At 44.1% G+C, this 16059-nt stretch overlaps 1 protein-coding gene across 1 annotated transcript; it reads right to left on the bottom strand.

Moving 5' to 3' along the window:
* Positions 1-5103: 5103 nt before the first annotated feature.
* FGF16 (fibroblast growth factor 16) lies at positions 5104-15649 on the bottom strand. The gene is made up of 3 exons (XM_019716354.3): positions 15313-15649; positions 8706-8809; positions 5104-6572 (listed from the first exon to the last, which is right to left on the bottom strand). Exons 1-3 carry the CDS (start codon positions 15584-15586, stop codon positions 6327-6329), a joined length of 624 nt encoding a protein of 207 aa, XP_019571913.1. The 5' UTR covers positions 15587-15649; the 3' UTR covers positions 5104-6326.
* Between the last annotated feature and the right edge of the window lie 410 nt (positions 15650-16059).

Genomic DNA, 16059 nt, shown 5'->3' with positions numbered 1-16059 from the left:
ACAGCTTAAGGGGCAATCCTGGGGAAACCTGTAAGATATAGTGTTCCATGAGGTTAGAATGGTATAATGGGTTTTGGAAACTTAGAGCATTTATAACTGGTGGGACACAGGGAAATTGGAAACTGACAGAGCAAGTATACATCTGCCACCAGGAGTTTGCTAGGAGTATAGTGTGTGGCACGTTAAAAAGGAGTGGGATGGGGCTCAAAGAACAAGACTACAAGAAAGATAAATGAAAATAGAGGTTTCTGCGTACTTGGTACCTGAGTGATACAGTCTATTTTTGGTGTGGTTATGGGAGCCTGGAGAAGGGAGGATCCTGGGACCCTAGGATGCACTGCTAAAATGTAACTAAACTAGAAGTTGGATGAGGGCTGTGAGATTCTGTTGCTTTGCTTCAGACCAGGTACATTAGAAGACTGAGTTTCCAAGTGGGTGCTCTCATTGTATGTTCTTAGTAAGAGGCCAGTATTTGTATTGTGTGACTGTCCAATGTGCCACCATGCTTTCTGGTACCTATCCTTTCTAAACCCCAGCAGAATCATACATATAGGAGAAGGGATGGAGTGATGCATATTTTCATTCAGAGATATGTCTTCAAATTAATACTATTACTAATAAATAATGAAATAACAGTAATAGCAATAGCTAACATTTACTGAGTGCTCACTATGCACGAGGTACTGTGTTAAGCACTTTATATTTTCCATATATTATCTTATTTAATCTTCCAGCAATAGCTCTTGAGGTAGGTTTTACAATCATCCCCATCTATGAAGATGCTCACTACAATTCAGCCATTCTACTTTCTTGTAGTTTTTTTTTATCATGCCTAACTCCTTCTTGCCTCTGGACTTTTACTTATTTCTGTTCTCTCTGCCTGGAAAGCTATTCCTACCCCCAACTAAGCTAACTCCTACTCACCCTTCAGGGCTCACCCTAAGCATCACTTTTTCAGTAAGCCTTCCAGGACTACTCCCTCAATTTAAGGTTATGTCTTCCTGATAAACACTCTCATAGCACCTTGCACACTTTCTTTACAGCAATTATTACAATATGTAAGTTTATTTGTTTATGTCTGTCTTCCCGACTACACCATGTCACGATGAAAGGAGCTACATCTGTCTTATTCACCATTATATCTCTAAAGATGTAATAGGTGCTCAATAAATATTTGTTGAATTGATGCATAAATTAATAAATTTGGGGTCAAACAGTTAAGAAGTAAAGGAATCTGAATGTAAACAAGTTGGTCTGACTCTAGGACCTGGGTAACATGTTATCTACATGTCTTTTGCTCCATTGCCAACAATAAAGAACAGGGCTGATTCAATACCTTGTCTGGGAATTGGAAAAAGATGCAGAGGGTAAACAGCTTATGTTGGGATGGAGGAGTGGAGACTATTGAAGGTCAAAGAGATAGTTGGGTATCTCTGCAATTGCCATCAAAGCCCTGGTGTACAGACCAATTAGAAAGGCCTTCCATTTTCTGCTGAGAAAAGATGGAACTCTAGGAATGACAAAGTAAATTATGTTCTGATCCTCCTGCTCAGCAAGGGAGGCAAATGACTGACAGTGAATATGTCTTTTCCAGAGATTTTTCCTCTCTGGTCCCCTTCTCCCTAAGCTCCCATATTCCTCCTCAACAGATCCCATGTCGTGAAGTGCTGGAGAAAGGCAATGTAGCTCCTACTCCAGAGAAAAGGAAAGCAGTCCTAAAGGCCAGCCTCTTCAGGAGGAGGAAGTTTAGGCCTACACTCCAGGCAACTTGGATGAAGCCCGTGTGACCTGTGACCCAACTAGAGCCCTGAGTCTGCTGGATTTCTGACTATTCAGCCAGGAATTTGGTGACTGAGTACTGCAGTGACTTGAAGGTAAGCTATAAACTTAGTTTCTTTTATTATTTCAAGACTTTGATTAAATTCCTTTTGGGAAGGAGTCTGCTTTGATGGCTTCGATAAACTCCTCGTGTCTGGGCCTGGTGGCTTCAGTCTCTGATTGTTTTTTTAAACATGAGCAACATTTGGCTGTTTGCAGTGGGAGTAAAAAGAGGGGAGTGTAGGGCAGGGAAGGAGTAGCTTGCTTCTATCAGGACTGCTGTTGGGGCTGGACCTGGGTTGAGATTTGTTCAGAACCACTGAGCAGTGAAGCCATGCCAGCTCCTCCCTCGCCACACTCCCGCCTTCCTGTTTCCAAACTTGAAGCTATGTCTTAGAGGACAGAAGTCAAAGGTTTCACATATAAAATCTACATCTTTGAAAAAAAGAGAAAAAAACTAAAGACTGTCATGTTTTTCACATAGGAAGTGGCCTTCACTTCTTATACCAGATGATTTGAGGCCGTGGAAACTTCTAAGACAGTTGTTCCTAACATTTTGGGGGATCCTTTGAAAACCAATGAAAGGTCAAATGTACATACACATAAAAAATTACTACTATTTTGGGAGTGCAGGACCAGGGAGCCTTCTGTGGATCTTTAAGGACCTCATGACCCTCTGGTCTACAGTGTTTTCCTTGGCCTAGAATAGCAGTTGGGTAGCACTCTTAGATATTATGTATTCTTTCTTGGAACATTATTGGTGCTCAAAAGAAATCTCGGGGTCCCACAGAGTAAGAGTTAGTAAACTAATGACACATTCTGCCATTTTAATCTAATATTCACCCTGTCCCCTCTCAATGCAATATCTTTGTCAAGAGGATGTCTAGCCTTTCCTTAAACAGTTACAGTGACAGGGAACTCACTCTCTTTCCCAAGACACACTCTAGTTTGTCATTGTCCCTATTTAAGTATACTCAGAACTTAACAGTTCAGGGGATTCTGTTATAGAATGCATTTTCTCTCTTTAGCCTAGCATTTGCCTCATGTACATATTTGCTAAAGGTATCCTTGTCCATTCATTCATTTACTCATTCATATTCTTTCAACCACCCATTTGTTTATTCAACATACATTTCCTAGGTGTTTGTTTTGTTCAGGAACAACCTAAACACTGAGAGGGGATGCAAAGATGAATAAGAAATTGTCTCTGCATATGTTTTCACCTAAAACCAGAGGTTCAGAGTTTACTACTCTAAAATTCTCTCTAGTTGGCACAAAACCCATTACTTTAGCACTCTGGGGATGTGGTGTCAATTAGCTGTCGATTGATCAAGAGGTGTCAGATCATTCATCTTACATTTTCACTTCCAGAATATATCTTTCCCCTGTTTTTGAAAATGAAAACAGCTGCCCATTGACATTTCCTGGTCATGTGCCTCCTTCATTGTTATTCCTATAGTTCTATACCAAAGAGAGCCTCCATCCCCTGCCCCCTGCCAATTGACTAACTCTTCCTGTATCCTGGGGACCCTACCCCATTCTTCTAGTCTTTTTCCCTCTACTTCCACCTAGAGGAAAAAAGTAAGGACTGAACCTAGGATTTGAAGTCTTTCCCTTTTTCATTACAGTGGTGTTTTTCTTGTAAATCCTGCCCTGTAGTATGATGCTTGTGGCCTTGCCAGGCCCATGTCAAGTGCCTCACTAGAGTAACACTGGCCCTACTCATAGGAAGTGCCAGCTTTCTGTTGGTTAAAATAGATCACATTTATCTCTCAAGCCCTCAGAAATTGTAGCTGTGTATCAAAAGTTCTAGGTAGCTGACCATAGATAATATAGGTAAAATTTTGGTTTTAAAATAAAGGTGTGGTACACATTAAACATGTGATAAAAAAAAGTCACATAGCTGATTTTTCACCCTTTTCTGAGATCTCTAGAGGTGCTGTCTTTTCCCTGTAGCCCAACATGGACATTGCCATCAGCCTCTTTGGCTCTCCAAATCCTGTTGGTTCTTTATGGGGGCATTTTTCCTTTCAGGAAGATTTCCATACTCATCCTGGCCCTGCGAGATCTCTGCCTTGGTGCTTCCATTGGTGAACATTCCATGATCACACACACCAGGCAACTTAGCATTTTTTATCCTACAGACTTATTTGCTATCTCATGTATGTATTCTCATATGTGTGGTTTTCCCGTTGGGTACTTAGATTTGGATGAGCTTTTATAGACTTTTTGGTTTTGATTTTTAAGTGAGCTGCTACCTAAGCTATTTGTTTCACCATTACAATTGGTTGCAAAAATAGTGGATACTTATATGATGTGATTGAGAAACACCAGGAGGAACTACTGTGTTTCCCCGAAAATAAGACCTAGCTGGACCATCAGCTCTAATGCGTCTTTTGGAGAAAAATTAATATAAGACCTGGTCTTATTTTAATATAAGACCCAATCTTATATAAGACCAGTTCTTATATAATATGATATGATATGATATAATATAATACCTGGTCTTATATTAATTTTTGCTCCAAAAGACATATTAGAGCTGATTGTCTGGCTAGGTCTTATTTTTGGGGAAACATGGTATCTTACCCAAAACCTTCTCCCACCAGTCCTTCATGGTGCCTGAGTACTCAATAAGACTTTTATTCCTTTGGTTCTTGTTTCCTGACAGCATTCATTTGGAAAATGCAAATAATCCTATGCTCCTCAGTAAATACCAGAAAAGAGGCCAGGAATTTTAAACCAAGATATCTCAGGGGTTACTGTGGAGATGAAGGAGGTCCAGGAATGCCATCCCCACTTCAACTAGAGCCAATCTACTTTTGCTTTATGGACTGAAGTTATCCTAAAGCTTTATTTATAAGCCATTCAGCTGCAAAAATAATTCTTTTATAAAACCATTCCTTTATGGCACTAGGTTTCAAATTTTATCATGCACAGGAATCCTCTGGAAGGCTTGTTATCACACAGATTGCTGAGCCCCACACCCAGAGTTTCTAATTTGGCAGGTCTACGGTAGGGCCTGATAATTTGCATTTCTACCAAGTTCCCAGATGCTGCTGCTGGTCAAGAGACCATAAACTCTGAGAATACTGCTTTAGGGAAATGTGTTCAGAGCTTCCCAGAATTCTCTAGGAAAAGCACTGGCAGAGGATAGGGGTCAGGGTTGGAGAGCGAGTGGGAGAACACCTCCAGAAGGGAAGTTGATTGGTTCAAAAAAATCAGTCTCCCTATTGATTGTTGTTTATTTATTTTTCTTTTTAAAAAATTTTATTTAAATGTAGTTGATATACAATCTTATGTTGGTTATATTAGTTTCAGGTGTACAATATAGTGATTCAACATTTTTATACCTTACAACGTGATCATCCCACTAATTCTAGTAATCATCTGTCTATTTTGAATCCCTTCATTTTCATATCTAAAGTAAAAAGCCACCAATTAGGGTTTCTGACCTCTGGGCTTTGGGCGTTAACCAAATCTCAAAAGAGAGTTTCCCTATGCCTAGTCCTAAGCACGGATGGGAGCTTCCATAAAAGCTGTTGACCAGGCCTTCCTGAAGCTTTGATTCACTACTAAGTTTAATGTCACAGAACCAGAAAGGACTTCAGATAGGGCCTCTAGATAATGCTAACATTGTGAATGATGGGTCATTTAGCCTAGGCAGTGTGATGCCAACATCAGGAGATTCTAACAAGTTGGAAAGAATGAAGCTAACCGAGCTAAGCCTACTAAATGTATGAATCAATAGAATTAGACAGTGGTTACAATATAAAGACAATTTTATTGCCAATAAAAGCCTTTAATAACTCATTTATCCCGTTTCAGTAGGACCTTATTCTTTCTGATGAAAATCCAGTCATAGCATCTCTCATTAAAAATAAAATTATTTTGAAATAAATAAATATATAAAATAAATAGCATGTACATTTCATAAATAGTTTGTCCTTATGCACAGTATCCATGCTTATATTTTAATAGCATTTTATTACAACCTACTCCATCTCCCACTTCCAATGGCAGGAAAACTGCATGTCAGGACAGATGAGAAATCTGCAGAGCCAATGCAGGGTCAGCTTGCAGCAGGGCTGTAGGGATTTTCTGAATTAGACTTCCAAAGCTCTGTAGGTAGCATCTATGACAGATTTCTTGGTCTTTCATTTACCCATTGTCAAGGTATTTGGGTAGATTGTGGGGTAAGACACCCTGGCCCTTGGCAAGGGCCCCCATTCTTTCTCATGCCACCTCAGGGGAAAGAACATGAGTAAAGACAAAAGTATATACAAGATTCCCTCTAGCCCACCCCTCCTCCCACATCCCTCCCCAAAATAACCCAACCTTGATATACACTTTGAACAACAAGGGAACAGCTGGGTCAAGTTGAACAGTAAGTGCTTCTCTGTTATCTAAATTGATAGGAAAGAGAATTGGAAAGCTACACGTATAGTGCTTACAGAGACAACTGTGGCCGCAGAGTACACAGGTCACAGAGGTCACACTAGGGTCCATTACCTATAGCGGAAGAGATCTCTGGACATGGAGGGCAACTTAGAAGGATCTACTGGCCTGGGTAAAAAGTGAGTGAATTTCTGGTGTCGTTTAGTCCTGTATCCCTCCCGGGGTGAGCCGTCTTTATTCAGGGCCACATAATACTGTCTCTCTGAGTCCGAGTGTTTGTACAAGGTGGAGGCATAGGTGTTGTACCAGTTTTCTTCAAACTGTTCCCGGAAAACACATTCACGTGTGAGTTTCTTCTGTGAGGGTGAGAAAACAAAGCAGAGCCCATTATATGACTATTTCTCCCATCCCAGCTTGCTGGTGGAGAACCCTGAATTAGCAATAGCACATTGATATTAGAAAATTTCAGTCCTATCTCCCAGTATAACTGAGGTATCATCTTTCCAAGTAGTACAAGAGAATCCTGTCTGTATCACCTCCGTCTTCTTTCATGAGCCACACACAAATATTTTAGGTGAGATCTTTCCTGAAGGCAGGAGACTGGAGGAGATGGCCTCACCTGGCTCTTGGAGACTGAGATTTTTCTGAGCCTGAGAATTTCTGCTATGGCCTCCCAATGTCCCACTGGCACGTCTGAGTTTCCTCCCTACTTAGGGCTAATGATGTTCAAATCCATTGAGAATACAGTCAACTATGTTAACTGATAGGCAAAGGCCTTGGATCTGTATAAAGTTCCATGGAAGGTGATTTCTCATGATGAAGGGTCTCAGGCCTGTCAGTTGGATAGCTCAGAAAAGATCTCCTTGAAAAGTTCCTCCAATCTGGCTATTTCAAGCTAGCAGTTCTCGGGTCTCTTGCCTCTGTCCCTTCTCACACTTGATCCAACCGCCATACTACTTGCTGGGGTTGCCGATACTGAGTGCTGGGGACAGGCATATCGCTTAGGTGTCAGGGAAAAATGTGCTCTGATTTCAAGGGGTGCAGGCAGCCAGAAAGCATGCTATGTGACTCAAAAGCCAAAGCCACAAGTTGGGATCCCATTCACCATTTCCCAGATCTTGGCTAGCTTCCAGAAAAGAGAACATGCACTGCAGCCAACCCAGTCCTAGCTGGGGACTTCGGGTTGTCACCAGACCCAGGAACCCTCTCTCTTTATTTGTTTGTTTCATTTAGCCTTTGGGATTCAGCTGAAGCAATCTGGAAATCAAGGACTGTGTTGTTAATCTCAGAATCCTCAATCTGAAGGGCAGCTCTTACACTGCTGATTTTTGTGCCAGCTAGTCTGCTACTCTTCTGGGCACCCATTAAAATTCAGATGTGCTCCTTGGGAGGGTTAATGCCCCAAACCATTACCATCTACTGACAAACCAGCGCAGCTCACTATATCATCAGACTAGCTGGCTCTTTAATGGAAAAGGCGAAAGCAAGTGTGCCATAGTAAAGCTTATGTTTTTTTTTTTTATTATTATTTTTTATTTTATTTTAAATTTTTATTTGTATTAAAACAAACTCATAAAGAATTACCGATTTTACAAAACTTAGATTGGTAACTGCTTACTGAACAATAATTTTCCATTAACCTCCCCTTGTTGGAGAGCAGCCTCCAAAGGCCTCCCTAACTGGCAGTTTCAATGAGATATTTGCAAATTAGTTCTAGTTTATTACAACTAATGGACTTATGAAGAAGGATTTTGGTGTTTGTTTGCATATAATTCTCCATCCAAATGGTCAGTGCCTTTCCAATTATCAGTGGGACTAGATAGTGTATTGCAATTATGTAATGCAATTATGAAACAAAGCAAAAGGAAGTGTGGTCCAGGCAGAACGTGCTATGGAAGGTCCCAGCAGGAAGACGAGCTGGTGCACTGTCCTCGACTGAGCCAGTGGTTCCAGCCCAGGGATTCTGCTGCACTGGGTCTGGGCTGTGGCCCTGTCGCAGCTGTTTGGAAAGGCCCCTGGGGGTGCACCTGTGGAAGGGGGTGGGGTCAGGGAGGCTTGGCCTCTTCTCATGCTCCTCCACCAACTTGAAGTTTGGTCAAAGTGGTGGGTTTCCAATTCCTGAGTTTTGATTTTGCTATAAAATGGAAGAGTTGGACTACAGTGGGGTCCTCATCCTGTGACATGTGAGGGAAGTGCATGGGCTTTTGGGGTCAGGCCACTGGAACTGGTACTCTCTCCTGAGTCATTCTTTCTCCCTGTCCTTTATTTCAGTCCTTCCCAAAGTAAAGCTTATGTTTTAATGGTGGCTGAATGAGTGAAAGTGTTATGTAGCAAGTTCCTGGGCAGCCAAGAAGTGGTTTGAAGACACTAATCCTTTACATTTGACAAAAGTGCTTTCAAATGCTAGATAAAAGTTTTTATACTTTTGCCTTACATTGTCCAAACACTGGTGGTAATAGCCTCCGATGAAAAGAAAACCTTAAACTTACCGACCCATACAGCTCTCCTCGCTCGTTCATCCCTAAGTATAGTCCAGAGTCCACGCCCCGGATGCTGATCAGCCCCACGGCTAGGCTGATAAACTCCAGGATGCCTAGAGCAAAAAAGTGAGTGTCATTTCCATTACTGATATCAAGCTAAGAGGAAGCTGTCCAGGTGACATGAACTTTCAGTCATTTATCCCCAACTAGAAGCCAGTCTTGTGTGCCTTTTGTGAATTACCTGATAAAACCATTTTTTGCAGCAAGAATAGAACCTCAGGCAGTGAGTCTCTCTGAACTTCAGTTTTTCCATATGTAAAATGGGGGAAATACTTTCTGCCTCTACTCAACACTCTTAGGCATATCATAAGAGACTGTGAGAAGGCTTTGGCTATAAAAGCTCCATAATTATAAGGTACTATTACTGTTAAATGCCACTATTTCAAGAAATGGGTGGGCAGTTTTCTAAATGGGAGAATGTGGCCTTGTTTCTGTATCTTCCCCAAATCACTTCCCTCTGACCTAGAGCACACATCATTACCTTGCTGTCCTCTAGGCTGAACTTGTTTTGCACCCTCTTAGCTCCCATGTCCTTAAAGCCACATGAGGCTGTCAACTGCCTGTAGCTGACTCTAACAAAGGCCACACAGGCCACTCACTAAGTTTGTTTCTCCTGTCATAGGCAGGAGGCAAAATTGGCCCAGTGAGAGCTTTCTCCTAAAAAGTGTTCTCAGCTAGTGCAGTCCCAGGCTGACAAGCCTGTCATTCTCCCCTTCTCGCTAGAGAATTTTAAGTTTATCCATGGCAAAGAGTTGGCAGGTAGTATTGGACTTGATACTGATTTGAGATGTTGCAACTTTAAGGGGAAAGGGAAGACATTCAGAAATGTCCCTTTAGCAGACAAGGTTAGAGTTGAGGGTTTGAAAATGTTTTCATTTACTCAGCAGCAGTAGGAAGAGAAAAGAAATCAACTAGTAAGAGGGAAAAAAGGACCAAGAACTGAAATAATGGTGACACTAAAGACTTTATACTTTCGTCCTAAGATAGCACATCTATTATATGGATGCAGCTATAATGGGCAACTAGATTCCTCTGTGATATTCCTGTCTCTAACCATGTTTTTCAATGTACAGACCAAAACTTGATACAACTGACTCACAGAGGCATCCAAAGGTATGAAATGAGCTCATATCTGGCTCTTTCTTGTCTAAAAATGCAATTCTTAAGGGTAATAACAGTCTATGTAATCTACATAGGGAGTGAGACTGATTCCTTAAAGTTCACTTAAAAAATGTAAGTGGTTAATTTTGTAATCAGGTTCAAAACTCCAGTGGGAAGTCTAAAGAGCCCCAGGGACTTTGGCTGGTGGGTGGGTGTTCAGGTGTGGCAGCTTTAGGGCACATGTTTCCATGGCCCACTGGGATCCATTCAGAGAATGTAAAGTTCTTTGGCTGCCATTGTATAGAACGCTCAGGGTGTAGCATTTGGCCTCCAACATCGAAATCATCCAAGTTTTATTCTCAGTCTGGTTGTTACCAACTCTTATAGTACAAAGAAAGGAGTTTTAGGAAAAGAGATTGATACAAGATGGTAGGAGAGGAAGGGAAAATACCAGGTGCCAAGTAACGGTTAAGCAGATACTGATTTAATGGACAAAACACTTTAGTTGTACCATAGAATGTTCTGATTTTGTTTCTGCCCTGTTTAACATTTTTTTAAATTTATTGGGGTGACAATTGTTAGTAAAATTACATAGATTTCAGGTGTACAATTCTGTGTATTACATCATCTATAAATCCCATTGTGTGTTCACCACCCAGAGTCAGTTCTCCTTCCATCACCATATATTTGATCCCCTTACATTTTAATAAATAACTTGTAAGAGGACATACGTGGACTGCTTACCTTAGTTCCAGAAGACATACAGCTGAGAGGGTGACAAACAAAATCCAAAGAAATGTCAAGAGAATGGAAAAATGGGCTGACTCTATCAAAGTAAGCTTTAATTAGAATAAAATGTAAAGTCCTAAACAAATGATAAACAGAAACTCATAGACACAGACAATAGTTTAGTGGTTACCAGACGGTAAGGGGGGTGGGGGGTGGGAGATGAGGGTAAGTGGGATCAAATATATGGTGATGGAAGGAGAACTGACTCTGGGTGATGAACACACAATGGGATTTATAGATGATGTAATACAGAATTGTACACCTGAAATCTATCTAATTTTACTAACAATTGTCACCCCAATAAATTTAAAAAATAAATTAAAAAAAAAGTAAAGTCATGAACTTTGGTCCCCAAACCAATTACCTGAGATGTTTTCTTGGGATTCTTTGGGGGAGGGTGAGCCTCAATTGCAGACAGGTGAATCATATTCCTTGATTTTTGGCCTATTATCACAATCGGTCTGTGCAAGGGCTTTTTGTTTATCTATTTCTTTCTTTTTATTTCCATACTCTGCTCTCATCCTCCTCCCCACTTCGGGTAACCACATATATTTTCTTGAAAACATGTACTGTTCTTTTGTGTCTTCATGCATTTTTATTAAATGCAAGTCTGTCCATCTTTGGAATGGGGAGATGTGGCATAGCAAACCATGCACAACAATGGTTTAAGAGATTTGATTGAACAAGGTAAGCTCAGTGTGGGTGACTCATGAGATCATTAAAAAGCTAATATAATGTAAACTAGTCATGTAAAAATTAAAAAATATTAAAAACCTAATGTAGTAGATTGGGGGAGAGTGGTTATCAATTTGTGAGGGGTATAAATGTCTAACTATTACATTGTTTTGTACACCTGAAACAAATAAAAAAAAAGCTAATGTAAAAACTAGTAAAAAGGGGGGGGAAGTTAATGTGATTTAAGGCTACACTGATAAAGATCTAGTAACTGGCATAAGGGAGAGGACTGCTCCACTCTGTCTGTTTTAGGTAGGTCACACTGAGAAGACTGTTTATAGTTTAAAGAGGGCTATGGAAAAATAGGAGCATGTTCAAAGGAGAACAGCCAGTGTGGCAAGGAAACGAGAAACCAGGTCATGATTCAGTTCTGGGTGCTAAACTTTGAGGGATAGCAACCTGCTGGAGCTTTCAGTTCTTTGCTTTGCTTAGGCAGATTATTTCTGAGCTTCAAGTCTTAGTTCCCTCATTCTCTAAGTATCTCATGTCTCTGACCACCCTGAGCTAATTAAGTAGCAGAGGGCAGCTTGTGATCTCACCGTCCAAGACCTGGTGTGAGAACAAATCATGAAACCCAAGAGGTGTGGCCATTTGAGTCACCACAGTTTTTCTCCAACTCTGTTAACCTTGATGCCAAAGGATAGATCATACAGGAAGTCACTTGGGTTGTGTCCAGTAACAGGGGTCTCCAACAGCTGGAATCATCCCTGCCCAGCTGTCTTTGGGCATCACTTCCCCTTGCCAATTTTCCTATTAGCTGGATTCAAACTGTGGGAACCCAGTGGCACATGATGATGGAACAGATATTCCTAAACCTTAGCCTGAATCCCAGCCAGCATGAAGGGAGAAAGAAAACAAGCCATTTTCACATTTTCCCAGCTACAGCTGGAGAGGGGTGTTAACAGCAAAGTGTTGAGGCAAAGTATTAAGTAGACAAAATTTGTCCTGGTACTCTCACCCCCTTCAAAGCCCAGGACCTCCCTCTGCTCTGCCTCATCTTGACCTGTCCACCTCAGGCTCTGGCCTTTGCTTGACAATTTCCAGACTCTTCTCTTCTTACACCTTTTCCCCCATGGTGTCAGTCAAAACGGATCTGTCCTGGACCCCACTGCTTAAGGAACTAGCTAGATGACTGGCTAATGTGTTATTTAATCTGGTTCCATAACTTGCCTGAGCTCCCTCAGTCATCCTTTCAGACCTTTAGGGCCAAGACAGTGCTGCCTTGGCATCTTGCCAAATAAGAACCAGATCACTTAAAAACTAAAGCAGCTGTAGGAGCCTGCTCCATCCCACCTGGCCAGAGGCCTCTCCTCCAGTCTGGCTCCCAAGCTCTGCTCTGCCAGTCCACAGGTGCCCCTCAGGAATGTCAGTATCCCTATGAACCTCATGTAAATGCCAACAGCCAGGCAGAGATTGAAATACTCCTGGCTACTGATTGCAGAATGGGGGGTGGGAAGGGGAGGATAGGCTGTGCCAACAGGTTATTATTTGGAGTCGGGGCTGCTCTTGGGCTCAGCCTGACTCCTGAACACATGGATTCCAGGGTAATCCTTGGGGGCCCTGCTCTCCAATTACAACAAATAGCTATTTACTTTACATGGCCTTTGGAGACTACCTCCTCCCCCCAAGCAGAAATCTATAATATTTTATATCTTAAGTCTGGCCTACTTTACCCTGCTGGAATGTTGACTGCTAAAGCACTTATGGAATGTTAAAGTTTCGATTTATTGAATACCCTGGCTGATTAACTCAAATGTGGAGGGAGGAGACTCAAACGCCACCTCTTTCTTTGCCAAAAGCTAAACTGCAAAAGAGTAAATGTGTGTTTGAAAGTTGGCAAGGGAGGTTACAAAGAGACAGCTTCAACCAGTTATCATTTCCTTTACAGGAAATACACGGAACTGCCAGGAAGCCAGGGAAGGAGGACAGGGAAAAGGTGATGCAGAGGTGGTCTCAAGCAGTGTTTGTTTGTTTGTTTAGTTTTTGTTTGTTTGTTTGTTTGTTAAGGCCAAACCAAAAATGAAGCAGTCAGTTAAGCAGCAGTGAAAAACATCCCTTCTTCCTGCCAGTTTTATTTCCTTTGGTTTCTGCTTAAACTTAACACCCCTAGCAGGCCTGAGAGATGAAAAGAAATCAAGATGTGTCCTTAGGGAGGTAATTAAAGACCACTTATCCCAAGAACCTATTACTGATTTATGTTGACCTTGTAGGTTATTGGGCTCAGCTTAGGCACAGAGTCAGACAAACACTTGTAGCCGCTGAGAGCCAAGCTCGTAGTTTCTCCACCTCTACTGCCCCATCCCACATTTCTCCATCATTTCATGCTTTTTCTTTTATATATCAGGAATGAGCTACCCCAGTAATTTTTAGGCCATTTTGGGGAGACTTTGGGAAGCTCTGAGGCCTGGGTGGGAGTCCCATTCCTTTTGAAGAGGAACAAAAGGCGACTGCAAAGTCACAAGTGATGGAAGGGAAAGGAGCCAAGTTAACACTCCCTCTCCCTCCACCCCACCTTATCACCCTTTTGAGAACCTGCTGCAAGTTTATACAGACACCTGCACCCCTCCATTACCCCCACCCCACACACAACCTACTGCACTCCAGCTCTGTGAGTGCATTTTTCCAAGATGACATAGGCCTCATTAGGGTTCCTGCTTGCTCCCAGCAAGGAAGACCAGCCCTGGCCCTAAGTTGTTTGCTAGACTTGGCCTCTGTGCACCCCCTCCCCTTTTTACTGTGCATTCCAGATGCAGCTCTAGCAAGGCATGGGAACAGGAGGATGGGGAAGTTTAGGGGGGTAGGGAGGGTGGGAAAACGAAGGGAATGGTATTATGCCTGAGGGTAGGCAAAGCCTCTTACAGGCTTAGGGATAGAAGGTGTCCTTGGGTCACAGGGTTTTTGTGAGGAAGTCGGGGCATTGGGGGATGGGAGGACCAAGGAAGGGTAGCTGTCACAGCAACTGAAAAATGGTTTAGCAGAGAATAGGAAACAAAATAAAAATGGCCAAATTACTGAAGAGTGAATATATTTGCTTAGAAACCTAATGATCTCCATCTCAGTTCAAGGTTTGTATTAACTGTATTCTGTACGTGAGACAGGCAGCTGTGCCCTTTGAACAATCTGCAGAATGGCGGGTAGAGAAACCCTGGATGGAGGTTGGACGTTTCCTGTCCTGGGCCCAGGAGACACCTGTTTCTGTAGCTGGGAGTGGGCCCAGGACCGTTTCCTCATTGAAGCAAGGAGTCCAGAGGTAGCTCCGGGCAAAAGCTGCCCCAGGGCTTCGCCCTTGCACAGTGGACACCGGGAGGCTTTCCTAGTTTCTCCACTATCCAGCTCACGCCGAGCTGCCTGGATTGGCCCCCACCCCAGGGCAGAGCAACCCAGAGGTAGGCAGGTGCCACAGCTGTCGCGTCTCTGCGGGCCAAAAGCGACTTGGGCGTGGACCGCCCACCCATCACATCCATGGCCCAGGACGGCTCCTGCTCCAGGCTATTGGCCGCGACAACCCTGCTGCCCTCGAGGCTCTGCCCCTCGCTGTAGCCGCGGTCCCTGACCTCTTCCGCGGGTGCTCCTACCCCTCTCCCAGCTTCACCTGCTTCCATCCGAAGCACAGCGTTCAAGTCCCAGAACGATCCCCTCGCACCCAGGAGACGGAGGGAGGGTGGAGTGGGGGAAAGGAGAGGTCTCACCTCAAGACGCCCCCGCCCCCTCCCGAGCGTCTGAGGGTGCCAGGCGCCCTGACGCTGCGCGGCTGAAGTCCGCACGGTCTTGTCACGCCTGGCCGGCGTCCCTGGCAGCCTCCCGCCTCGACGGGCCGGGACCGCACCGAGCTGGGGGCGGTCCGTGGGGCCCGAAGCCCGAGCCCGGAGCCGTCGGCTCCCAGAGCGCCGTCCGTCCGCTCGCCTCCCGTCCCTCCCCGCCGCGTCCTCACCGAAGCGGCTGTGGTCGTGGCGGGTGCCGTGCACCGTGCCGTTGGGGAAGATCTCCAGGTGGAAGCCGGTGCGACAGTACAGCTGGCGGCGCCGCAGGATCCCCTTCAAGTGGGCGAAGTCTGTGGGCGAGCCGCGTTGCAGCTTCCCCTCGATCTGGCCCAGGCGCTCGTTCAGGAAACCTGGGGAGTCAGCTAAGGGCACGTTCCCCAGAGACGAGGAAAAACCGTGCAGATCCCAGTCCAAGGAAGCGAAGACCCCCCCTACCTCCGCCATGGCGTGGCGCGCGGGGCCGAGCCGGGGCGGCGGGGCGCGAACTGCCTCTCCCCGCAGCGGGCGTGAGCGATCCGCGGGCGCTGGCTGGCTGGCTCGCTCGCTCCCTCGCTCCGCGCTCTGCCGAGTTGCAGTCGACGTCTGTTCGCGTCCAAGGAACTTTTCAGCCGCGGGGAGCGTGGGGCAGCGCGCTCCTGACCTTGCTTTCAGTCAAAGTGCCGCTTCCCCTCTGCATCCATCTCCCTGGGCCTCTCATAGCTGGCTTCGTCGAGATATCGGATGCAAACGGCACTTTATATAAGTACCCACTCCCCTTACATTGACATATTGGATATTTAAATACAAGCCACACCTCACTGGCATCCCCTCGGAGATTGGTGTGTGAGTTCTTTTTTTTTCCTTCTCCTTCTCGTATCCATTTGGCTCTTTTTGGGAGAGGGAGGGGGAAGGGGGAGAGAGCGAGCGAGCTTCACTCC

The sequence above is a fragment of the Rhinolophus sinicus genome, chromosome 18, assembly GCF_057876585.1.
Source record: "Rhinolophus sinicus isolate RSI-liver-muscle chromosome 18, RSI-T2T, whole genome shotgun sequence".
NCBI classification, from domain to species: Eukaryota; Metazoa; Chordata; class Mammalia; order Chiroptera; family Rhinolophidae; genus Rhinolophus; species Rhinolophus sinicus.
Note: the sequence above shows the minus strand (reverse complement) of the source record. Positions and strands in the feature narration are given on the sequence as shown.